Genomic DNA, 26,128 nt, shown 5'->3' with positions numbered 1-26,128 from the left:
ATTCTCATGCCTCAGCCTCTCAAGTAGCCAGGACTACAGATGTGTGCCACCACACCCAGCTAATTTTTGTATTTTTAGTGGAGACAGATTTTTGCCATGTTGGCCAGGCTTGTCTTGAATTCCTAACCTCAGGTGATCCCCCCTTAACTTCAGCCTCCCAAAGTGCTGGTATTACAGGCGTAAGCCCCCGCGCCTGGCCCGTTGACTCATATATTAAGGAGATTTCCCCTACCCTCACCAACTAATGCAGTTTTATTTCCCATACAGTTGAATCCCCAGATCTCTGGGTTTCATGTCATATAGGTGAAAATTCCTGAAGAACAAATCTTTTCTATAAAGTAGAAATGAGCCCCGTGGCCAAGGGAAGTGGGATTTCCAGAAGCAGTGTACGAAATAAACCCAAGGCTTTGCGCTTTGTGAGGGTGGCTTTGGGATACGTTTGGTGTTCCTTTTACTGCTGCATCTCTTGTGCTTTGCTCTCAGTGACTTGCTTTGGCTTCTCATGTTTCTGTCTGCTGAGGGAGAATGTTTCCAAGCTGTCCACAGACATTGTGATTCTTTGGGTTGCTAATGGAATGGAACCTCTGAATGGAAGCCTCAAAAACAAGCTGATTGCAAAGTGCGTGTGTCATTATAAGTACATAATTAGGAAGTTACCTCATCATCTTACATCTCCCCCAGTGGAAACGTACGGTGTTCAGGTATTCAATGCTAGTCAGCTGATCTCCAAAGTCCCTAGTGCCTTTCCCCTGTTAAATATATTCCTGATACTACGGACACAGAAAAGTTCACACAGTTAAATTTCCCAAGGGAAAGGTGGTTTCCAAAATTGATTCCATATGACCCTGGGAGGGGAATTAAAATTGTTTTTGTAGTAATATGGGTTGTTTTTAATATTTCTGTATCATCCTGTCCTTGGAGAGTTTTTAGTTTTCAACATCAGTGATGTCTATTTCATTGTTGTTTTTACTAACATAAGACACACATTTTTCCAAGGAGTTCGTTTTTCCTGAGTCACTAATCTAGGAAAGACGCATGCCACACGCACACACACGCAAACATACATTGTGATTTTCAAAGAAAATGTAGAGCTGAAGGCAAGAGCACAGGTATCACATTTATTATGGTTTATACTCTTTATTTTGACCTGGTTATTATGTGATGCTCTTCCCAGCATAGTAAGTGTGTGCATTGCTCTCTAAACATGAATACTGCATGCCGTACCTTAGAGAAACTTGCAATCTTCTTGTTTTGGAAAGACTTCCTTCATAGTCATACTTGAATGACTTCATCGATGTGGGAATTCCCCGTTCACTGTCTTTTGTTTGATTGCCCTTATAAAATGGTCTGCAAGAACAAACATACAAACCTAAAATCTAAAAGATACTTTTGACACCATTCGAAGTGGAAATGATGGTTGAACCAACAGTGGTTACACTGAGCTGCGTCTTTCAGATCTGCAGTTGAGTTGCCTCTGTGTACCCAAACCTCTCCATGTCAATCGGCGGGAAGAAAACACAACACTTAGGCAGCCGTTTGTTTTCAGCCTTCACTTTTGCATTCACTTCTGATGCTGTGCTGTGCCATGCCACGCTTAAATTATAATCTGTTTCTCTCACGTGTGTAACTCCCTTCTCTCCAAGGAGTCTATGTAGCAAATATTATCAATTCAGAAAAATTATGATTAATTTTGGGGCCCCCCCTCTAGACCTGTCGTTTTAACACTGAAGAACTACAATGTGATGCTTTGGGTGGTTTTTAAAAATAACAGTAATTATTTCAGTAGTGTAAAAATACCAACAGTAATGATTATAGGTGACTTTTTGGCTTTAGATACTCAGCTCCCCATCACCTTTCAAGAATGTCGTGAGATCATAAAAAGTCCAGGAGCAAAAGTAAGTAAAGAACATTGGTTGAAAGAATGAGGCTATTTAATTGGTGAAACTTGTTGGTAAGAAAGGCATGCTGTTTGTAATCTGTTGCCATGACCACAGCTGTTGCCCCACCCAGTTTTTAGTAGCATAATATTAAGCTTTAATTTACAACTGAAAGTTTTCCACCTCTGGTCCAATAGTCCAAATCAAGTTATTAAATATAAACCTTATGGCTTTTCCTGTATATTCCCTGGATTCAGATTACCACTTTGGCTCTTGTTAAAGAATCATATTGCTAGTGTCCTGGGCTTCATGCATGCTTGAGTTGTTTTTTCTTCTGTAAGTTTTCCGTGGATGGGATAACCCGGAAAGAGAGAGCATAAGAGTCAGTCAGGATATTGTAGGATTTTGCTGTTGTTGACAGTTTATGGATTGATTATTTTGTATTGTTTTTATTTTGTCTTCTGGCAAGGTGGATAGAGTTTTGAACTCTGGACTCCTCCATCACCTTATTCCTAGAGATGTATCAGTATCTATACACAGGGGACCCTATGTATGGCTATGAGCCTTGCTATAGAACCTATGACACTAGAGGGCCACCTGGCCATAAGAGAGCAAAAGATCTTTTTAGCCTGGAACTAAAAGGAGGAATGAGGCTGTTTTTTCTGGACCAAACCCTAACTTGAGTCCCTGGATCTTTACATCTCATGGTGAATTGAGTCAAAGGAAAAAAAAAGTGTAGTTAAGCGTTTTTAGGAAAAATAGAATATTCTTTCTCCTAAAAAATAACAAGGGTGTCTGGTTAACCATTCATTCTTTTCCCACTCGACCCTGAGTCTTACCCTGATCATGCTAGATCTTGCAACATGAGCGAAGTACCCCACTCTCTGAGTAGAAGACGGGCCTGGGATAGTCTACATAAGCCTTACAGAGTTGTAAGAGAGCTTTCTAAAGAGAAAAATAAATGCCTTGCAGGGAACAAGAATTTCTGTAGTTTCTTCAAAAGCTACACCAAAAGTCCTGACCCTAGTACCATGGCTCAGTTATATCCTAGTCCTGGGTTTGACTCCTGTTATTTTTCTTCTTGAAGAATGGGCTTGGGAGGAAGGAGTCAAGTAGGAAGGAGTGGATAGGAGAGAACATGGACTGTTCGAGATGCACATGTGTAGCCAGAGAGTTGCTGTGGCCCGCAAAAACATACCGAGTCACTTCTGAATGGACCAAACTTTAGACAAAAAGAATAGAACTTTGGGACATGTCATTCAAGACTTTGAACATTAGGTTGTACAAGCTACTAAACAAGAATATAGGAGCAGTGACAATGTGTTGTTGATCATTATATTCTGAACACAGAGCCTGACACCAAGTAGGTTCTCAGGAAGCAGTTGTTAAATAAATGAGAAAAAAATACGGTGGAAAGAATTAAATGATGGGACTATGGCAAGGTGTCAAATAGCATTAACTATGCAAGAGAAGCTACCATGTACAAGTCTGTGTTGTCTTTCTGGAGAGACTCTGACTTACAAAATTGTCATCCTTTTAACTTCCCACCCTTTTAACTTGTCACCTTTTAACTCAGAATCCTAAAGGATGTTCTTGAACAAAACGTAAAAAATCTGCTTTATTCCTTAGTTATTCCTCCCAAAAAAGGAAATTTTTCCTTCAGTTACTTTTTGTAGCTTCTTCCCTTGAACTGTGCTATAGTTCACAATTCCACAGTCTTAACTTTTGTCTTCAGAATACATCAAACTTACATAATTCTTGTTACACTTGTCAGTTTCTCTGACCTGCTAAAATTTCAGTAGCACCTGTTTGGTTGTGGAACAGGCAGGGATGGCTGTGGATTCTGGCAATCCATTTAGAGTTATCCAGCAACCTAGCACCAAGGGAGGAGGTGGGCTCCATCAGTCCAGGTGCCATGAGGTTGGCTGTGGCATTGATTTCTGTAAAGCTCATAATCTTCCACAGTCAGACTTAGTGAGTAGAGCTCTTAGCTTCCAGAAACAAAAGCAGATTACCTGGACCACATTATAAGAAAAAATTTTATGACCCAGTGAAGTCAGGTATTTCTGAATGTCAGCTAAAGCTTCATTTAGAGCCGTGGCTCACGCCTAATTTTCCCAAGAAACTGGCAGTTTAATTTTTTGTTGTTGTTGTTCAGGTTGACCCACCACATTTAAGCCATTCTAGAGGGGCCTTTCACCCATCTCCTATTAAATATAGATAGATATTTTTGAATATCTTCTTCCAGGTATTTTTTGACAGGTTATACATATGCTAATAGAAAATAGGCTTATTACTTGAAGCACAGAGCTGCTTGTCACCGAAGCTTCATTAACACCGTTATCACCGTCTGACATTTATCTTATAATTTTCTAGAGCTGACTGTTGTGTCTCCATGGAAACCCAAATTGCAATTGAAACAAGTAGGATAATAAAGGCATCCACCAAGATTGACAGCATGCAAAGCCTGGCTACATTTGTTTATAGTTCCTTCAGTAGCTACAGCTAGAGACAGAGAACATGCACTTTGTGCATTTAGGATTAACTCTCTTGTGTCGCAGGTTGTACCTGACTCTGCTTATGTGGCAACTTTACTGTAACACCCTTGGTGCTGTTGTTACTAATGGAGATGCTAATTTTCACTGGAATGATCTCATCTAAAGGCATTATGAATATTTGATGTACAATTAACCGTGATCTTATTTGGATCCAAGCGGAAAAATTCTACCTGGATGATTTTGACACTGAAACTGGCATCTTGTGGTACCTGAATGGATTTCTTTTGGGTAGGGGGAGCGACGACAGAATTGTACAGTTTTTTCCCGTTGATATCGAGGAACCTGTGCTCTTTCAAGTTGATGACTTCACATCAATTTGGTTGGTGCCTCAAAGCAAAGAGTCATGAAACTGGAGTGGGTCCAGAGTGAATTAATCTGAAATTAATTTGATTCTGAAAGACTCCATCTGGCTGTGTTTGGGAAAGGCAGTTAGACAGATATATAAACACATGATCATCTGTATTCATTGTGCCAGATGTAGTGTCAAAAAATGAAGAAATGGCTTTAAAAAAATCAACTGTGGGGAATTTTGACATAATAATATTCAGCTTCTTAGTGTAACAGCCATTCTAATTTAGCACATAATTCTACTTTTACTCCTGTTTGTTTCGGGGGTTATATCTGATGGTGTGTGTTTTAAGAAATAAGCAAATTAAATGTCAAAGCCTCTTTTATTTGATGATTTAAGATGCTAAATGGAATTTATGACTTGCTGAGAGAGACAGATGAAAAGAGAGAGGACCTATAGCTTTCCAAATCAAAATGTAGTATTTGATACTGATTTCATCTTAAGATACAATTTAGGGATTTAAAAACTAGTGAAGTATAATGGCATCTGGACTTTGCCTCTTGAGATGTGGTTTTGTAGCATGACAGACCAGCATATTTGCATGGAAGGGGGGGAACATGCAGGATGAGGTGGCCTGCAGAGAACGCTAGAAGTCGTCTTGCAAATTTCTTTAGACTCTAAGAGACGCATGTTTTGAACTGCTGTCTAGGAATTCAGTGCAGTCGCTCTAGTGCATCTGACTGCCTTTTGTCATGTCTGGACAGGAAAATTGTAGAAAATGTGTGCTTGCCCCTTCAGTGCTATCACAGTTATTCTCTTTGGGGCCTTTTATTTCGAATTTTTAAACCTCACCAATCATCTTTTGTGATGTGCTGAAGAGAAAGAATTAAAGTTTATTTCTGGATTTGTGATATATTATTGACTGAAAAACAAACTCCCCAAAGGGAACAGCTCATTCCTCCCTTGTACTCCACCCATCACCCTTAATTCTCCTAGACAAAAAAACGAAAACAATCACAGGTAGGGAAAAATGGAGCAGAATACTTAGTCAACGTTAACCCAAACAAAGCCGAAGAGTTTAGGCAGTCACTTGCTGCATTTAATGACAGCAAATCAGATGATACACAGATCTCAACATTTGATATGCTGCTGTGTGAAAACGAGAGTAACATCTCCGCTCATCCCTGAGGAATGACTCAGTCTGATTAGCTAAGTTTGCAGTACAGTTGAAAGCTTCTCCTTTAAGGCACCAATTCTCTTTGTTGTCTCTTTTTGAAGGAATGCTTCTTAAAATATATATTTCCCGGCCTCCTTCAGCAGAATTTGTTGAGCTTAATGTGACTTGTTAGATGAGACAAGCTTGTCATTATACAAATTAATAATTGTGCTGGGCCACTGTCCTTTGGAATGGCTAGGGAACACATCTCAGTCCCTGCTATGGGTGGGCTTTCACCATGAGGCTATTTCAGATGCTGGTGTCCATGCTCACCAGGACATGGGCCTGCTTGTTGCAGAGCCTCCCTTTGCTTTGCCACTTGTCTTCCCCTGTGGGTTTGAAATGCAGCTGATGAGGCTGTAAAAAAAAAAAAAACCAGCATGAGAAATCTTTGAGGAGTGGGTTAAAGAGTTCACCAAAGAGCTCAAAGGGCATGAACATCCAGATGGGAACTTTGTGATGAATACGTTTCTGGCTGTTCTAAGATCATTTTTTTCTTTATGCTGGCCATTACAAATATTGGAGTTTGAAGGCTTTTTTGGGAAAACGACAATATATTTGAATGTAATAAATACATATCTCTCTTTGCAAGTGGATTCTATTTTCTCTTTAAACTGCTGTCATTAATATGACATAATTAGTTCCCATGGACTGTCAACTTTTGATTTTCCAGATCAGTAGAAGGAGACAGTGGCGTCCATAATGTCCAGTGCATTCACATCAGACGTCTTGCTGCTGGCTGCCTTCCTTAGCCTGACATTTCATTTCAGTTGTATTCCTTGATTACACATCATTTACAACCAAGAAAGGTAGACCAAAAGCAGGCTGGGGAGAGACCAGCCTGAGATTAAATTCTGCCATTGATAGATGATAAAATGAATAATAAATGGACAGATAATCAACATTCGACAGAAAAGTAGGCAGAGTTCTGAATGCCAGGCAAGCACAAAGGTCAGCGATGCAGCGCCTTTGTCCTTTAGTCCAAAGTAGGAAAGCCCACCAAGCGGTTTTACGTTAATGTGGTGAGAACGAGAGGATAACCAGAATCAGAATGGTGGCTGTGCAGGGACAAGTGAACCCAGTGGGCATTTAGAGAAAAACAGGCATGATTCAGTCACAGACTGGTAATAGGTGTATTGACTCTCGAATTTAATAGGACAGCACTGGATGCGATAACATGGTTCTGCATAATAGTGGTGACGGATCACATGACGTGTGATTTAATTTTACAACTTTGAAGACTTCTCACTCCCTGTATTAAATCCATTCATTCAGTAAATGTGTGTTGAGGATGTGCTGGGACTATCCTCACCTTCCAGATGAGCCCTTCCCTGACCACCTTATGTAATACTGCAGCCCCTTTATTTAATACCCAGCAACCTCCTCCCTTGCATGCTTCATTTCTCTCTGTCGAAATGGTCTTTTTAATCTATGGTAAGATTTTCTTATTTGCCTATTTCATGCCCACTCTAGAGTATAACTCCATAAAGGCTGTTCTACCCAACTTTAGTAATTACAGTGTCCCTAGTACCTTGAATTTGTCAGAGTCTCTTCATAAATATTGATTAAATGATTGATTGAAGAAGACCTCCCTGTCTCCAGGATTTCACACTTCCACCATGCTCTTGATGGGGATTCAGTGAATCAAGGTTTCTGAGATTCTGTGATCAGAGAAGAGAAAGGCCAGAGCAAGCAGTCAGTTTCCATTACATGCATGATCTATGTGCTGCAGCACTGCTCCTGGTCATAGATTGTTGGTTCGGGAAGGAGTTTCAGCCAGTAAGAATGACAGGGAAGTTGAGCCTAAAACCTGATTGGAGGAAAGGAAGACAGGAAGAGATGAACTTCAGGTGTGCTGATTTGAGGTGGTGCCAGAAGGTGCTGTGGGATTAGAGTTTAATGGTCAAGATGAGGGCAGTTTCTTTCAAATACTTGAGAATGGGTGAGCTCTCCATAGGATTAGCACAGCCTGCGAGAGTGAAGGGTGGAAATGGAAGGGCCTTTGTGGGACAGGCTCCGGGGGATGGCTTTTCAAGTGCAGGTAGGGGAATGAAGCTGTGTCCTTGGTGCGAGGTTGGCGGTGCACGTGACTGGCATCGGATCCAGGCTCTGTGCTGGTGCTTCTGCGTCTCTTACACATGCATGGTTGCAGAGGACCTGTGCTCTGGGGCTGTGTTTCCTGCCTTCCCAACTCCCTTCCTTGTTAGGGCCACCTTTTTCTCCCCAGTTTTTGGTTTCATTTCAGTCCCATTGCCAACTAAGTGAAATGGTATAAGCCTGTCATCTTTTGCTTTGATGTCTGCCCCCACCCCCCACCCCAGATGTTATTTAAACATTGGCCACAGGGATGCGGCATGATTGAGAATGCCCCATGTCCAATCCCGTGGCTTAATGAGTTACTTGTTTCTGCCTTACTCCAGGCCTTTATTTATTGCTCTATTACAAGCCTTAGCATGCTGGATTTTGGTTTCATGTTGTGTCTATGTCTGTCTCTTATAATTGGCCGTGAGCAGCAGCAGGACATAACCTGTGTTTCACCTCCCTCGCCTTCAAACCTAGCACTGTGCCTGACAAAAAGCAAATGTTCAGTAACTGAGAATGACAAGGAAAGAAAAGGACTCATAGTAAACCTCGTTGTGTTTGAGATTCTGCAAAGGGGAATAATTCGCTTTCACCGTTCATATTTCTAAAGTGTGTGAAAAGGGTTGTGAATCCACTCTGACCGTATTCTCTTGCATAAATAAGTCCAGGCAAAGTATCTTCACTAGCAGTGAAAGCAGAAGTTACCTGCCTTGAGAAGCACAGTCGCCACAACCTAGTGTACAGGGAATCGGATGTCGTGTGTCGGTGGCTTGCCCCTCCTGGTGTGGGTCCTGTACTTTCATCATTTGTTGCTGGTCTGTGGATGCAGCGGGGACACTTGTGTTAAAAATCATTCTTTATCTTGGGAAGTGCAGGCTCCTGTTGAGTGTCCCCCTACATTTGTTCTTCATCTTATCATTTTATAAGGATTCTCTTTGTAGTTAACTGATGGCCAAACCAGTCTCCTGTCAATCATCCAGAGAGCCATTTTCAATTAGTTGCCCATAGCAAAACAGGTGACTTCAGCAGCATCCAGCCTTTGGCAGATAAGTTCAGGCTGGAAGGATACCCTAGATCTGCTGTGGTAGCAGCGGCTCCTGAAGGAATTTCCTGTCTGTAAAGGGAGGGGCAGTCACAGTGATCTCAACCGCAGGGTAGAGGATTCATTGGTGTGTACACCTAAAGCACTTTGGGAATGTGAAGCCCTCAGTACATCTTCCTTGTCATGATTATTTCCCTGTTGCCGTTTCTAAAAGTTCATCTAAAACACCTACCTCTTCCTGTGTGAATGCCTCCTGCTTGGCCCTGAAGTCCACTGAACTATTTCTGATAAATCACAGAAGGAAATGAGTTGCCTGGGTGAGGGCTGTCTTTCGCCACTTCCTTGCTCCCTTCCCAGGGAGAGTTACTGTCTGTTCAGCCATCAGGTACCCCCTAGATAACTCCAAATTTACTTCTTTGTGGGGGTTTTCCAGCTTTGTGCCTTTTACTAGCAGTCAAGTTGAGATAAGGTAATAAGGTTTCCCTTTTACTTGGTGAGTCCAAGTGCCTATGTTCTGTGACTTTTTCTGCAGGAATAGTTCTCTACGAGTCTTGGATGCATTTGACCCTGGCAAGCATTGGAGACCTCTGACCGAACACAGTTCAGCAGTACCTTTGGTAATTCAGTAGAATACCTGTCCCCAAGAACACAGATGTGTTCTCAATTATCTGGCAATAACAATGATGTCCTGTACCATCTTAAGAAACTATTTTTTTAAATTTTGCCGAAGTACAGGATTGAGCTTATGGAAATGTATGTATGTGTACATATAGAAAATCTGAAACTTTTCTTCAGAGAAGCTCAAGCTATTTAATGAGAATTTGACCATTTGGAGAAGGGCTTTGACTTTGTCCTGTTAAGGGTATTTGCTCAGGTTAATTTTCTATGTGGATTCACTAGCTGATGTGTGGCCATCTCAGAGATTTGGGGCCTCACATTCCATAATTTATGTGGCTGTGACTCAGAAGGTTTCGCTACACATGATAAATGGTAACAATATCTTCCAGCTAAATAGGGGATAGCGGAGTGTCATTATTTTCACACCTTTTTGGTGGTGTAACTGATAATGAAAACATTTTGTTCAATTTACCCAAAGTTTTCAGCAACCCAGGATGCCACTGCAATTAAGACAGCTGTGTCAGAATGGAGGCAAACTCTGCCCGGCTGAAAGGCAGTCATGGAAGACAGAGCCTTTCTTCCTGATAACCGTGAAGCAATGCGTTTGCAAAGGGACTTGCAGTTCCCAGAGCTCCAGGTTGGATGGCTACTAAGTCCTCGTCCTAAATGGAAAGGCTGCGGCCCTAAGTTTAGTGGACAGGGAGCCTCCCAAGGGTGGGGCCTGAGCTTCTAATGTGTTCTTCATTGTGCAGGGTAGGAAGGAACTGATGGTTGGACCTCAGCTGCCCCACTGCCAGTCTGTCGGGAAGAGATTTCTCTTCTTAAGCAACACCAAAATGGACGTAATGAATTTCATGTTCATACTGTTGCCCGCTGGAGGCACCAGGCCCATCGCCAGGTTTTTTCTGCTTTTGCCTTAAGCAGCTGAGTCTTGGACAGTTTCCTGTAATAACCAAACAAAGCCTGTTTTTTCATGTGCTATTACTTAAGTACAAGTGATATTAAAAAACGATTCCTGAGCCCTTTGAATGAGTGGCTTGTTAGCTACAGAGATGATGGGAGTGCGGTTAGGACATTAGGAAGAGCACTGGCATACATGGAGAGAGATGGGGCTGTGGCAGCACCCCCATTCATCAGCCACTCAGCAGCCTGTCTGAGCCTCCAGGCTGCTCTCCACAGTGCTGGTGACACCTTGTCAGCTCTCTGGCCTGCAGCCTGTGTCACCTGTGAGCTGGGGGGACTGAATGGGACACAGGCAAGGAATCACAACAAAATTTCAGGCAGCTCATTTATATTATCTCAATTATCTTTTCCATGAATCTCTGAGTCCAGACCATAGCCACAGGATTATAAAAATTAAGAGCCAGATGGGACCTAACATCTTGCTTTGTTTTATGAGTGAGGAAACCGAGGCACAGAGTGGTTACATGATTAGCCTCAGATCCCACAGTGAAGTTGTTGCTGAGCCAGGATTAGAACTAAGGCCTGCTGGTCCACTGTTCGCTGACCTGCCGTTGAGGCGTTCAAGCACTGATGGGGCTTTCTGGGCCCCATATTCTTGTGCTTTCAAAGCAAACTTCCCATGCAATGATATATTTAGATCAATCTCAACTCTAATCAGTACAAAACAAGCGAAGGATAAGTGTATTTGCATCTATAGCTATTTAGGTAAACTGAAGTTAAATAAAATTAAAATCCAGTTCCTTAGTTGCATTAACCACATTTCAAGTAATTCTTAGCTACATGTAGCTGGTGGCTACCACATTGGACTGTGCAGATACAGAACGTTTCCATGATGGCACGGGGTTGGGTCACACTGATGTGGATTATCCCAAGGATCCAAAAAAAAAAAGTGCTGGAGTAATACGATTATTAATAACTACTAGGCAGATTTTCTATCTTTATATGCAATTTTTCGAAGACAATCATTTTGTATACTTTTTAATTTAGTGTGCATTCTGAAGATGACATTTTATGTCTTTTGGCATTAGTATAATTTATAGCCATTTGGCAATTCTTACAGCCATTTTGTAAGTTTGTTCTTTTTATATAAATAAAGGAAATGCAACACACAAAGTTAGCCACAGAACAAGATAAAAAAGAATAGAAATTTTAATTCTTTTGTTTTCATTCTCCCAAAGGAAGCCTGCAAATCACTGGGCCTTATAAAAGTTTGTTGTCCTAAAACTAGTAAAAATAATAGTATGTTGAATCAATTATTATAATTTTTATAATAGTTTACTGCCTAGACGAACCTCAGAAGATTTTGCATATACTCTGTTGATCTAGTTCTTTTTCTTTTAAAATAGGGAAGTAGGTCAGTGCCTGGGCTAAAACTAAAAAGCACTCATTGTTTTTCCAGACGTCATTTCATTTTCATCTTGACTGTGACATGGGTAATACCATTGCCCACTGGCATAGTGCTCGCAGACTTGTGGTCTTACTCCATATGGCATGTATCTTAGAAGAGCCTTCTAGCTGGCTCCTTGCCGAGGGTTCTAGCAGAATTGGCACCAGGGATCTCATTGCCATTTGCAGGCAGGGTGCCAGCAGAGATGTGTGCGCCTGTGTCCAGGGCCTGCGAGTGGTCACCGAGTTGGGAAATGTCAACCTAGAGAAATGTAGCTCGTGGAACATGAGGCCGAGACAGCTGACCTTCACCTCTCAGTGTATCCACATTCCCTAGGCACCTCTTGTGTGACATTGGAAAAGTCAGTATATCTCTGTGACTCTCACTGGGTTCATCTCCAAAATAGATAATGATTCCAATGGGAGCTGTTGAGAGTATTGTGTATCGAGTACTTGGCAAAAATTTCTGGCATAGAGTAGCCCCTCAATAAATATTACTTGAATTTGGATGTAAATTCTTGGACTGTGAGAGGCACTGTACTGGGTATTGAGAATGTGTAGCAAGTGAAGAGGAGCAAGCTAGTCTAGTTTTCTAAGCCCAAGATGAGATCCTTGCAAATAGGACACCTTCTCAAGGGTCTTGCTGAGATCTGGGCTGTCTGTTCCTGTAATTACTTCTCTTTGAAGAGCACATTGGCTCTCCTTGGTTTTGGGCAGGTAACTCCAAAGGTTCAACTGTTGAAGGCAAAATGTCTGGCTTGGTTAGCAGTGTCAGTGCTACAACCCCATGAGGACAAAAGAATTCAGTGAGACTCCTCTAAAAACGAGCATCAGCCAGAGAGAGAGTTGGGAATCCAGAGCAGGATTCGGTTGGGTGGATGAGAAGGGAGTATACCACGCTGCTGCAGCACTGTCAGGATTCAGGGCATGTGATGCGGTAGCACCAGGAGGGCGATCGGTGGGACAGGACCACCTATTTTGCTTTTGATCAGGAAGGTGTTGGGGGGGTGGTATTTTAACTTAAACAGCAAGTGGACATAATTGGATTTTCTTAAGGAAGGGATTGTCCTGCCCTTAGAACTTAATGCAAATCTTTGGAAAAGTTACTTCCAAAAGGGCAGGTAGCATGGCAAGGATGTAGATGCAGATGAGAGTGCTCATGGGTGACTATGTAGGAACAGAGCAGAAAGCAATCTGTGGAGATGGAGAAACACTATGTGACTGAGTAAATGTCGGTTTCAAAGTACCCTAAAGGGGGGATTCAAAAAAATGTAAAGTACATATCACAGTATTTGCTATGTAAGTGATCACTAAAATACACATTATTATTTAGGATAGGAAAGGTGTTGTAGTCTTTACTGTAAAAATTTTGAATTGAAAAGTAGATTTTTGATGGTCACTTATTTCACATGCTTCACAGATGCAAAGAAGGAATTAACAGTAGGAATAGCTGACACTGAAAGAGCCCTTACTTTGTGCCATGTCCTGTATTAAGCACATGAGTCTAAGAGATGGAGTTCGCTATCCCAGTTGTACAGATGAAGAGTCTGAGCCCAGAGCAGCACAGTTAGGAAGTGGTGGTGCCAGAACTCAGAGCCACTGTGCTACAGTGCCTCAAGATGAGAAGTCTCTATGCATGGGGGTGAAGCATGGCTCATGGGGATGAATTATACATGGATACCTTGCCACTTACAGGCCACACGTGTGAGGCATAGGACAGCTCCTCAGCTTTCCTTACTTGACGCATCTTGGTGAGTTTGTATTTTCTGAGAAAGAATAAGTGGCCTCTCATTTGCAGAAGCATGGAGGATAGCTTGCTCTAGAATTCTGAGTTCAGACCCTAGAACTAGTACATTGCCACTCCATTCTCCATTGTGTTACATTAAGCACTCGGCAGATGAGGGCATTGAACTTGTGTTTTCTGTTAGCTGAGACCTGTGGCAAAGCTTCCTCTTTACATTCTAGCTGGGTGTCAACAGCAGTAACCACAAGTCTTTCCTGTCCCAGAAATAAGTCTTGCCACACGCTCAACCCCTGACAGGGTGTGAACAAGACCTGCTATACTGCCAGGGACTCCACCACCTCAGCCCAGCTCAGTCCCAGATTCACAGGGTTAAAGTGTTTATTGAATTCTCAAAGAGCGATTTGAAAAGGATAGGTACATAAGAACAAGATAAACAATCTAGCTCTAATATAAACAAGCATTACATTACAGCAAAATTGTTGAGAGAAGATTTTGTACTCAGTATTTTATTCAGCAGAACATTTATTATAACAATAAGGTTGATTAGCCCAAGCTCCGAAAGTGCTTCAAGTTAGACAGTCTGATTGTTTATCTCAAGGATAAAAAATAAAGTGGTAAAATAGGGGGATACAAAGAAGCAGAAATTGAAACTGGGACCTTTCGAAGAGTATTTGACATCACTTTACTCTTCAGCTTGAATCTCATTCAGGATTTCTCCTTTCCATAGGTTTCTGGCTTTTTAACCATGAGTAAGTATCTTCTTTTTAGGGACTTAGGACCATCCTAGGCCCACAGCGGATTTAAAGTATTCTGATGGTTGGTTTGTCTGATGGTTCATTTTAACCAAATAAGTAGCTCTCTGTAAGATCTTTGTCTACCCTCTTGGTAGCACCAGGAGGCTACAGTGAAATCACGCCTGGCTCTTGCAGTTTAGTTTTAGTTAACGTGTCCCCTTTCTGACCTCTCTGCTTCTTGCGGTGGGCGTACTGTTGGAGGAGGCTCTATAGGGGCAGCGTCTGCCTGCTTTGTTTCAGCGCCTTCTATTTTCACAGGCCGAGAAGCTGGAGCAAGAGTGCAGTGCTGCAAATGAGTGCTGCCGAGAGGCATTCAGCCTTGTCACTTGGCAGAGTAGCTGGGTTCAGGGTATATTTGGAGGTAGGAGGTGGGGGAAGAGGGTGTGTAGTTTTGCTCTACTGTTTATTCCTGCTCAAAGGAGGGTGGGGCAAGTAAGAAAGACGTGTTCATCATCGGATTACTTGATGGTGACTAGAATCGCAGGCTCTATACAGCATTCTCTTCCAAATGGGGATTTTGGAAACAACGTTGAGGGGGACTGATATGCAAAAGCTTATGGTTGTGCTCTCTGTCAGCCCCAAATATTTACTGAAGCTGGGAGAAGAAAAGGCAGACTTTCTTTTTTTCTCTCCCAAACGTGTGATTGTTTAGAACTCAAGTGCAACATCTGGAAGTCAGATACACAGAGAACAATTTATGGAGTGTGAAAGATTTGAAATATTCAGTGTCCTTTAGTGGGAACTCAACTTTCTGGGGCTTCTTTTTTTATTTTTTTTTTAACCCAGCACAAAGCAGGCAATTCTGAGATCTCTTTTGCCTCTCTGAATTAAACCCTTTGTGCCTGGGTCCCATAAACAATGTGCTTTTTAAAGGGGAGCCCCCTCCCAGCTCCGGCCTTTTTCTCCAGCGTGGGCAGCCAATCAGCTGCGCAGAGCTGCATAGCTGGACCGCTTTCCATTCTGAGTAGCAACAACGTACTAATTTGATGCACACATGGATGCCTCGCGCACTCTGCAAATTCATCACCCGCATCTTGCATTAGTCATCTGACGGACTGCCAAGTGTTTCATTTTCTTTCCATGTGACTTTATTATTACCACCTCTCTCCTCTCTTCCAAAAACCACCCAAAAAGGGCGGTGGGGCGGGGGGCGGGGCAGGGAGAGGGAGAGAAATCCAGCAGGCATCTAGCTCTGCCTTTCTTTCCCAGCCACAGCCAGGGTAGGGCTGATAACGCGCTGATGCGTTGATGGCAGCCTTGCAGAGCTAGACCTGCACTTAACTTGCAGCTGCCTCCCGAGCCTCCAAGATGTCCACGCCCTGGGTGACAGGCGGCGGGGCGCTGCCCTGTGCTCCCGCGGCTCTGCTCGACAGCAGCACGCAGTGAGAGCCTCGCCGCCGCCGAGGAACAACTCATGGTGCCTCTGCTTTGTTTTAGTTCATCAAATTTCTACGACTCATTAGGCACTTTGCCCGTGCTCTTCTTCCTCCTCCTTCCGCCTGCCCGCCCCCACACCCCCGCTTTTTTTTTCTTCCTGTCCCTCATCGTGCCGCCCTAACTCTGGCTCCCGGTTCCGTTTTTGACAGTAACGGCACAGCCAACAAGATGAACGGAGCTTTGGATCACTCAGACCAGCCAGACCCAGATGCCATTAAGATGTTTGTCGGACAGATACCCCGGTCGTGGTCGGAAAAGGAGCTGAAAGAACTTTTTGAGCCTTATGGAGCCGTCTACCAGATCAACGTCCTCCGGGACCGGAGTCAGAACCCTCCGCAGAGTAAAGGTACAGAGCGCGGGGCGGGAGTGGCCGGCGTCCAGGTGGGCGTCGCGGGGGCGCTGGGGCTGCCCGAGCCCCCAGCCTGCGGGAGGGAGGGCCGGCAGGCGGGAGGGCTGGAAGCAGCTGGCGCTGGCGGCCCCTGTGCTCCAGGGGCTGCTCCCGGCTCCTCCCCACGCCCCCGCCTGCCTGCTGGCCCTCCGGGACAGGTTGGAGGCGGGAGGGAGGGACGGAGGCAGGGCGGGAGCGCAGAGGCTCGTCCAGGCGCGTGATCGCTCCCGGGAGGTCACTTTCTAGGCAGCATAGCCTCTGCTTGGGCGGGGTGGCTGCCTCTCCGAGGAATCGCGTTTCTGTGCCGTGTATTTCAGGACCTAACTCTTCCCACCCCTACGTTCCCATGATTGTCCATGTAATTACAATTGCATTTCACTTTTCCATAGCCGATGGGGGACCTCGAAGTACCTTTGTAAACAGTTGGTGTGATGCCACTGGTGCGAGGGAGAAAAGGCTCCCTTGAAGGAGGGACACGCATTCCTGGGGGCCAGGTGGGGATCATGAGCTGAATCTGCCTTTTGGAGCTGGGAGCAGCACCCTAGTGGCCTGACATACTTAGCACACCTTCACAGAGGCTTGAAGGTTCCGCCCTTATCAGTGTTGAGATGAAGGTATAGGATCTGATAGTTGTTCCTGCCTCCATTTTAAGATGACGGTGATGGGGGGCAGTGGGAGCAGTTAATGAAATAGAGACCAGGACCCATTGTGAGGACTGATGCTTCTGTGCACTGGAGTCTTTGGAACCTCTCCGCAGACTGAACTTAAAATACCTACTCTTCTGCTACCACTTGATCTCTGTTACTATTTTAACCTTCTTGCTTTAGCAATTTTTGTTTCTTTCCCTGTTGTTGATCTCTCAGTCTCTCTACATAGGTGTCCTCTGTTGTTTTGTGGGTCTCTCAGTTTCTTTTGCTCTGTGCCTTGGTGTTTCTGTCTGGCATCTTATTCTATTTCTGTATTGCTTCTCCTAAGACCCCTGAAAGCATCACTTGGCTTGTATATACACTTCAGTTGGGCACATGAACATTGGCACATACTTTTCTCTAAGCCTTTTCCTTAATGGCAAGGTGAAAGGATAGAACTAGGAAATCTTTAAGACTGACATTCTGTGACTACGAGAAATGTTGGACTGCCTCTTGTTCCCTGTAGTTGCCAAGGTCTGGTAGGGCTTTTGGAAGCCTATTAAGGAATCGAGCCCCTGGCCAGTACTCATTTTAGAAAGGTGAACAGGTGTGTCTTCAGAGTATGTTCATAACACTTCAGTTTTCCAAACAAACCTTAAGCAAGGTTGTTTCAAAAAGGACATAGAATATTGTCACCACAAACTTGATTGCCCCATTGTTTGAAATACAGAAAAATCATTTAACTGAAAATCTGTGGGTTTCTAAACTTTACAAATGAGAGCAGTAGTAAATACCTTTGTTGAACATATTCTGATCCTGGTTACCTACATGTCTTCGAAATGGAGAAGACTAGAGTTTGTTTTAATACTTTCATGGTATGCCATTGAGCAAAATCAATAGACTAGAGCTAAAAAAATTTAATAAATAATCAACAAATAAGGGCTCTCTGAACAGCCACAATGTCACTCAGGGAAAACGAGACCAGAGGCAGTAGACTAGGCTTTAGAGAAATAACCACAATTCATCCTTGACAAGAAAAGTGTGACTCCAAATTTTGGTTTATCAGCTTTTTAAAAAATTACTCTTGACAAAATGATCAGCGCTCACTTATTGTTAGGATGCCTGGTTCTCTGACTTTCAGCCTTGAAGTACATGAATCTTAATTTGGCTGAAAAGGCCCTTTTCCCAGTCAGTTAAGCACCTGAGCATGGCCTAGTTATTCTCCCATTGTGTCTCTTGCCCAGATGTTCCTCTGAGCAGCATTTTTTACCAGACTATCTTAAGACTATACATTTCATTAGCTTGTATTCACTATGTCTTACTGCTAATTTGGTGGAAATCGTTTTCAGAAGCCCATGGTCTGCAGAAGCAGAAGGGAGGCCCAGTGAGGGAAATTTTTTTGAGCACATGCTACGTGTGTCAGACCCTGCGTCAGGAGTTTTACATATGTTCTCCTTTTGTCCTCCCCAAAAACCAGAAGGTAGGTGGTATTACTCAGGTTTTACAGATGAGTAAACTGAGGGTTATAGAAAATTAAGAAACATAGTCCAGTTTGCCCAGCTGGTAAGTGACAGATCGGAGATTTGGACATGGACCATCTCTCTTCGTGGACTGCACCATTCTGCATCTCCATGAGACAAGATTGCAGACCAGCCCTGTTGTGCTATGTTTCAGGGTCTGGGTCACGGGCAGTCTCCTTTACTGAAGTGTTCTCCAAGTGAAAGGAGGAAATTTCATTCTTTAAGAATGAGTTGATTTCATTTCGGTCTCTGTGTTTAGTTTTTATACTCAGGTTTAGATTGTACATGAGTCCCACCTCATGATATCATGGAGTAGGAGTTAGAGATGAAATCATTCAAATCTTACCTTTGGAAATACAGGTCAATTCCCATTACTGTGAACTTGAAGTCTCACATCAAATATTGCTTAAAGTACGTGGGCTGTCAGCCAAAGCTTGAAAGAGCTTTTGTTATACAGACATCTCTGTTGTGAAGGTATTTGTTGTGATGGGATTTGAACTGTATAATGACATTGCTCTCGGAGGATTACAGCCCTTAGCCGCTTACCTAGAGAAAGCCACAGCCCCCACTTTCTTCATGTTGATACCTATGCATCCCATTATTATTTTGCCTGTGTACACTTAAAATAAGACCTCTTTGATTCAGACTTTGTCAGCAGAGTACAATTATCATATTTTCACAGGGCTGATGTCAGAGCCTCACAAACTAGAATTACTGGAGGTGGTTTAGGTTATGTGAGTAAGGCTTTTTGGAGGGGCTTGATTCATTGCCTTACCCATGTTGATGGTCCCAAGCAAAGAAACCGTCAGGCTATTACCTAATCCTGGTGAATTAGATTTTCTCCTCACTTTCCATTTTATGTTCTGTTTAGTCTTGAGGCACAAAAACTTGGTAATACTTGTGAAATCATCTTTTCAGGGTTCGAGTCTGAGCTGCCTATCTTCTCCCTATAAGGGCATGTATTGACCAAGCAGGCTGAGGAAACTGGGGAGTCTGGCTCAGTAAACACGCTCCCCCATGAGGACTTTGGAAGAGGGTGTTTTATTCAGGGGTCATCTGTTTCGTTTGTAGATGGTGAGCAATACCATAGAGAATTGAGAGCATGGCTTTTGAAGTTGGAGAACCCTAAATTTAATTTCTGGCTCTACTGCTTCCTTAGTACGGGCCTTGGGCATGTTGCTTAATCACATCTGAAAGTAGTGGCAGTGCTTGTAGTGTTTCTGTGTGATGAGATTATGTGCTTTCCACAGAGCTGGAATACAGTAGGAGCTGGTTATGGCAATCGTGATGATCATACTTGCTGTTGTTACCTTCATCAGTGTCTCCAAGAACATAACTCTGATAGGAGCGAGAAAACAAGTTCACAGGCAACTCTCACACAAAAGAACATGAGCTAAGAGTAAACGAGTAAGAAAGAGATGAGCTTACTGGAACCATGGAAGTTGAGAAAAGAAATGAATAATTCACAGCTTATGGGAGATGAAAAAGATGGCATCTTTACCAAGTCTTGAAAACAATAACAGGATTTCAGTAAGTAATAATAATGAACATTACAAATGGTTGGAATGGCCTACTTCAGGCATGCAGGTGAGGAAGTGCAGGGCAAGTTCTGAGAACTGAATTCTTCCACAGTTCAGGGGAAAGGTGAAATACATGACATTAAATAGAGGAAGGGAAGATCACAAAGCCTAGAGCTAGAGGCTAGAGCAGCTCTTAGCAGGCTTTCGTTCTCAGGCTGAAGTATTTAAAATGCCTTTGTTAGACTCTCAAGACTCTAGGAATAGAGTGTTTTAGCAGCAAGAGGCTTAGAGGCTGGTGCAGTGTGTTGACTTGTGTTGAGGTCAGGATGTTGTCTGTTGTGGGAATGGAAGGGGAGGCTGAGGGACAGGCATGACAGAGGAAGGAAGAGGACTTGATAACTAATTTGTGGCAGTGATGACCAGGAGTTTTTGACTTAACTGGGAGAATTGGGAGCGCAGTCAGCCATGGTGGGAATGGAGAAGAGGAGTATTAAGTTCAGTTTTGATTGAGTTGAGTCTGAAGTGTCACAGAAGAGTTAAGGATGCAGGCCAAGAAAAGTCATTGGATTTGGTGACTGGGAAGACCCAAGAGCACTTCAGAAGAAGCATGGGGTTGTCGGCAAAGGAAATGCATGGATATATGTGTGAGGCTGTCAGTGTAGACTCGCCTTCCTCGTAGTCTGGCATGAAGGGAGCAGAAACTTAGGCATGCAGTTTGTTCAACAAATTATCAGTTGTATGGCAAAGAAGATGTGAAAGTGTGAGGCAGACATGACACTATCTCAGGCCTGTGAAAGGGTGGAAAGATACTTCATTTGAGACAGGGGGCATTCAGGAGGAAGTAACAACACAAAGTTTCAGAAGCAGGAGACAGTTCATACAGGCTCTTGCCCCCAGTCTTCTCAGTAAATAGGAAATTTCTGAGAAGTCTTAGTGAATTGAAGACTTGAATGGAAAAGGTTTAAAATGACTCCTTTGGGAAATTTAATGGAGAGAGTAGAACTGTTGAAGAGCAAGGAGCAGTCAGTCGTACTTAGATCATGTTCATCTGGAGTGGACCCTGATGTTTGTGGTTCTAGGACTGTCTGTCACTGGGTAAGCAGAGAAAAAGACTTATAGGGAACCCAAAGTTGTAGGTAATCAAGGCAGACATTGTAAAATATCAGGAAGGGTAGTAGCTGTGTTAGAATTTTCTCTTGGAGGTCTAAAGTAGGGACAGCCGGTAATGCTGAAAGACAGCTCCTGGTCTGGGAGGTGGAGGAGGAGTTGAAGGGTTGGCAGTTGAGGTTCAGTGGGAGAAGTTGGCAGATAGGAAAATTGTGTTCAAGCGAGACTATACTTGGAACCTAGTAACAGTGGATAAATTACCTTGGGTCGTCGCTCTCTTAATGTGTTAATCAAAGTTACAATCCCAGATTATAGCGTCCTGAGAAAGTGTGTTCTATAGTGAACATTGTTTAAATTATTCTAAGCTTAAATGCTTAGGTACTGTTATTCTGATTTTATGGAAATGAAAACTGAGTGTTAGATTAAAAATCACTTAGCATTGGAGATGAGAAGGTAGGAACAGCACCTCAGTCCTAACCAAATGTCTTGTGGATCACATTTTACTGGTCTCTCTTTTGGCAACTTCTCAGCTAAAAGAGAAATAGAAAAGGGAAGTGGCTGTGTTGACTATCACTACGTACCAAAGGAAAAAACTTCCTTTTTTCTTGCAGTGAGTTGGGAGGTCATGGCACAACTGCCGTGCAACTGCAGCCCAGCAGTGCTGCGAGCCAGAGTTTTCCGGATGGAACAGAAATCGCGTTCATGACTCCTTTGGGAAGGGTTATTACCTTCAAGTTTCATAAGAGCAGCTTTTGTGGGGTTATGATGCCATTGCTGTTTCATCCTCTTCATGGTTAGGCTATCGTGAGGGTTACACTGGGGCTGATCTTAGAATAGGATGATGAGTTGTTTCTTTCCATCTTAAAGGCTTTGCTTCAATTTTCAAGAAGTCATCAGTAAAATTTTTGTTTGTCTCAATCTCTCTCTATTTGAGTACAGTGGAAAAGTTTTTTGAGAATCAGACTAGACTGCTGGGGAATGACCAGGAAGAAGGAAAAAGAGAGAGGAGAAGCATAAAGACACCAGAGACTGACTTCATTTACTTGAGAATTGGGTAGACGGTAGCCCTGAATCCAGAAGGTTTTTCTGTGCGATGGTAGCATGAGGGTAGGCCCTGGAGAAGGGGACTTGGTACTGGTACTTATTATGACCAGGTTGTGCAGAGAATGAGGCTTACTTTCTTTATCCATGTCATAGAAATAATACCCACTTCCCAAGTTGCTTTACATATTCACTAAGTCAACAAATGTGTGAGTGCTGCTAGCATGGTCTAAAGAGGGTTGATCATCTTACACGCTATTTGTTTCCTGCTTAAAATGTTAAAGGTTTTTTGTAAGGAACACCCTTGGCCACTTTATGAAAAGACTGATGCTGGAGGACTGGCATGGGGAGGTTCATCTTCACATTTCATGTCTTTCCTTTCTTCCTAAAAACATGTCCGAAACTTCACTTAAGTAATAGAAGTGGACTTGGAAGTCCATTTGTTTAAGCAATGTTATCTTGAAATCAGGAATTGAGAAAGAATTCGAACTGCAGGAAGATGAACCCACACCACATTTTAATGCATACAAGTAGGGAATAGGGTTTCTGTCCTACATTTCTTGAAAACCAGGGTTGCTGCCCTAGATTTTCTGGGACAGCCCCAGTTTTGGTGCTGCCTCAGTGGCCCACAGGAAGGGCATCTCATCCTGAATTAATGTTGTGTTAACAGAAGTCTCTGTGTTACTTACTGTGACATCCTTTCATTGTTGGCTGACTGACGACCTATAGGACAAACAGAAAATGCAGTCAGAATTTTTATATTGATGCAAGTGGAGGATCTTTATCGCATCTTTGTGGAATGTGGCTTCGCTGGTTACATCATATAGCTATATTAAAAGAGAACAATTCATTCTGTGAAATGCAGTTTTAAAATATTTAGGCTGATACTGACTCTAGTCATTGTGCTGACTGAGATAAAGCAGGGACAAATGTTAAATAAGCCTCCTTTAAGGTACAGGAAGAAGGAATCCCTTTAAATGCCCCATACTCTGGTGATGCTGAGACTGCCTCAGTCACAGTGCTGAATTTCTGTTAACTTCCATCAAAAGGCAGCGTCCACCCTGGCAGCTAATACCTATCATGAGTACATTTTGATCCTTACATCTCTGGAGAGAAGAGGAGGAAGAAGGGAAAGGAGGGAGACAAAAAAGACAGACAGAGTGAACTAATATCAAAGAAGAAAAGAAATTACTCATGGCTGCTTTTAACCATTTTGTTTTCTTCTCTTCTGTCTGGGACATTAAGACTTTAGCTAGTGCCCAGTCGTCTTTTCCCCAGTAGCTTTGCATTTCTGGAATTAAAGCAGCAGAAGAATAAAGAAAACAGGTGCTGGATGAAAGGAGAACAGACTTCTTTGGTAGAAATGTGACATGAAAAGAAAACCCAGAGTTTCACAGCTTCTGTTTCGGTCCCTCCAGCAGGTATTGCAGGTTGATTGGAAAAGTGAAGTCTAGGTGATCTCACAATTTGCATTTGCCACTGAGTGCTTGTCTGGGTTGCCTGTCTAGAAGCTTCATTTGCCTTTTTATTGGCACCCAGCAAGAAGGAGATAGCTCCCCACTAGAGATGCCTTACCATCAGTTACGTGATTGTACCACTCTGGGTTACCATACTGTGGGGCATTAGGAAGCCAGTCCTTTGGAGAGGAGAAGTCCAGTTTCCTGGCCAGCAGGAGAGGTGCTCTCAACAGGGTGATGCTGTTAGTTACTCTGAGAGGTGCACACATTGCCTCAGCGCTGCCCTAGCACAATCTACCTGCCCTTTCACTCCAGAAACCCACTCACTTTCGTTCCAGATACCCCAGATAATCAGGCATTTGGGTTGACAGGTTTATTTGCAGCCTCCTTCACTCTCGACTTCTCATGAAAGTTTAAAATTAACCATAGTTAAGTTATATTTTAGAAGTGTTCAGAATTCTTGCGTTAATTAAAAAATCATGGCATACCTTTTGAAGAAGTTTATTATCTTGAATAATTCCAATCATGGTAGAATGTAAAATACCACTAGTATAATTAGTACTGCTTTTCGTATCTTAAGTTAGTAGATTCTTAAAAGACTGAATTTTCATCCTTGGACATATCGCCCCAGATGCCAACCTTATCATAATTTCACTGATTCTGAGCCCATCTACTCTCCTGCTTCACTGTCTAATACTGGGTGGGCCAAACCTTTTACAGTAACTTCTCATAGGCATACCAGGGTGTACGGCCATGAATAAGGACAGAATAATCGTTATGATCTTCAAAACCATCAGAACATAAGAAAGGATGAAAAGATAATTGACCAAAAGAAAAAAAGTGGAAACTAAGCTAAAATTATATGATTTAGTGACAGATTGATATGGGTTTATATAAATTTTGAACACAGAAATGATGACGATAATGCATCAGGTTCTGGGACAGGAAAATTGAAGATGTTTTGATCCATACTGAGAAATTCCCGTGGGAAATCAGTTAGTCATAAGGTTAACTGAGTGATGTATATTAGGTATAACACTGAGGAAATGTGCAGTGAACTAGACCTATTACATATATTAAAGAATCCGTGTCTTCAAATGTATCTTCAAATACATTCACATTTGCCTTCATGAGTCCTTGTTCGAGAGAAAGGAACACAGGAAAAGGCATGTGTGATCTGGTGGATTATGCTGTACATGAATTTCTCAAAGCCTGGGTCACATAGACAAACACACGTAAGTGGCAAGCAAAGAAGTGAGTTCTGCTGTAAATGGAAAAAGGGGCTACTTAGCTAAACAGGGGAATGCTGTAATGGTAAAGCTAATGGAGCAGAGACTAGGGATGGCCTTTGAAACACTGCAGAAATTGGTATTTAGGATCAGTATTTTTTTTATTATCTGCGTAAATGACAGACATGTTCCTAATCTGGCATCCCCATTCTGGTATTCACATTGGAGAAACACATAAGATACACTCTGGACAATGATTGGTTTGAAGAATAAAGGAATGTAATTCCTCTGTTTCTACTGGAGGATCAGCAATAGGAATTAGGGAGAAGAATTAAAAGGGCTGAAAGAGAATATTGACTCACCACACTATTGAACTGACCCAGCATCTGATCATTTTAAAATATGCTGGGCTATGTTGGGCTTTATTGCTTATATAGGACAAATTCTGCAGCTTTACCTGCCTGTGGATCAAGACCTGTCTCTTTATAGTAGCCTTCCAGCATCATCGGCGTTTACTAAGTTCACGAATTGCTGCTATTTTGTTGCCTTTTTAGCTTTAGGTGAAAAATAAAATGCTTCCCAAACTACTATAGTTTAATGGGAACTGCATCCTAGTCATGTAAAGAGATACACAAAGATCAGGGAGGGGGAGAAATACAGGAAAAAAAGGCATTCAACAAGCTAATGGTCAGAACTGCCCCCAAATGCTAAACGTTCCCCATGACACACCAGACACCAAGTGTTATGGAACAACTAATCGGCCACTTTTCACACACACACAAAAAAGCTTTTTAGCTCCTAACTAGGCCACTGTGCCTGATACTGGGAAATGTTATTGAAGGATATCAAGGAGATGGAGGAGTTCCAAAGGAGAGCAGCATGAATCACAAAGGTCCAGGAAGGTGAGCCCACATGGAAAGGTCTAGGGGGTTAACTTAAAAGACGGGAGAGCATTGAGTCATGAGAATGAAAAGGGGGAAAGGCTGTAGCAAGACATGAAAAGGAGGGATTGTGTTCTCAAAAAAAGAGAGAGAATATGATTGAAGTTTTGAATACGCTAAAGTGCAGAGTGAAGCTATATATAGATAAGCTCTTTCAATTAATGTTAAACCCTGGGATTCTGCTGCTGCTGTTTAAAATGTTGGAACAGCAGGCAACATGTAGAGTTTGAGCCAAACTTTTACACAGAAGAGGTGGTGAACTTAGAGCACGTTATGAAAGTTAAGGAGATGGT

At 42.7% G+C, this 26,128-nt stretch overlaps 1 protein-coding gene across 33 annotated transcripts in view; it reads left to right on the top strand.

Annotated features, from left to right (window-relative positions):
• Positions 1-26,128, top strand: part of CELF2 (CUGBP Elav-like family member 2) — an 854,288-nt gene that overhangs the window by 666,128 nt on the left and 162,032 nt on the right. For 27 of the 33 annotated variants that reach the window (XM_074405050.1, XM_074405048.1, XM_074405046.1 and 24 more), the window contains one exon: positions 16,156-16,352. In XM_074405050.1, the coding sequence (XP_074261151.1) occupies positions 16,156-16,352 (197 nt within the window). Of the gene's footprint in view, positions 1-15,697; positions 15,987-16,155; positions 16,353-26,128 lie in introns of those variants that run through there. The other 6 variants (XM_074405061.1, XM_074405063.1, XM_074405068.1 and 3 more) reach the window with 5 other exon arrangements.

Source organism: Saimiri boliviensis, chromosome 8, assembly GCF_048565385.1.
Source record: "Saimiri boliviensis isolate mSaiBol1 chromosome 8, mSaiBol1.pri, whole genome shotgun sequence".
Taxonomy (NCBI): domain Eukaryota; kingdom Metazoa; phylum Chordata; class Mammalia; order Primates; family Cebidae; genus Saimiri; species Saimiri boliviensis.
Note: the sequence above shows the minus strand (reverse complement) of the source record. Positions and strands in the feature narration are given on the sequence as shown.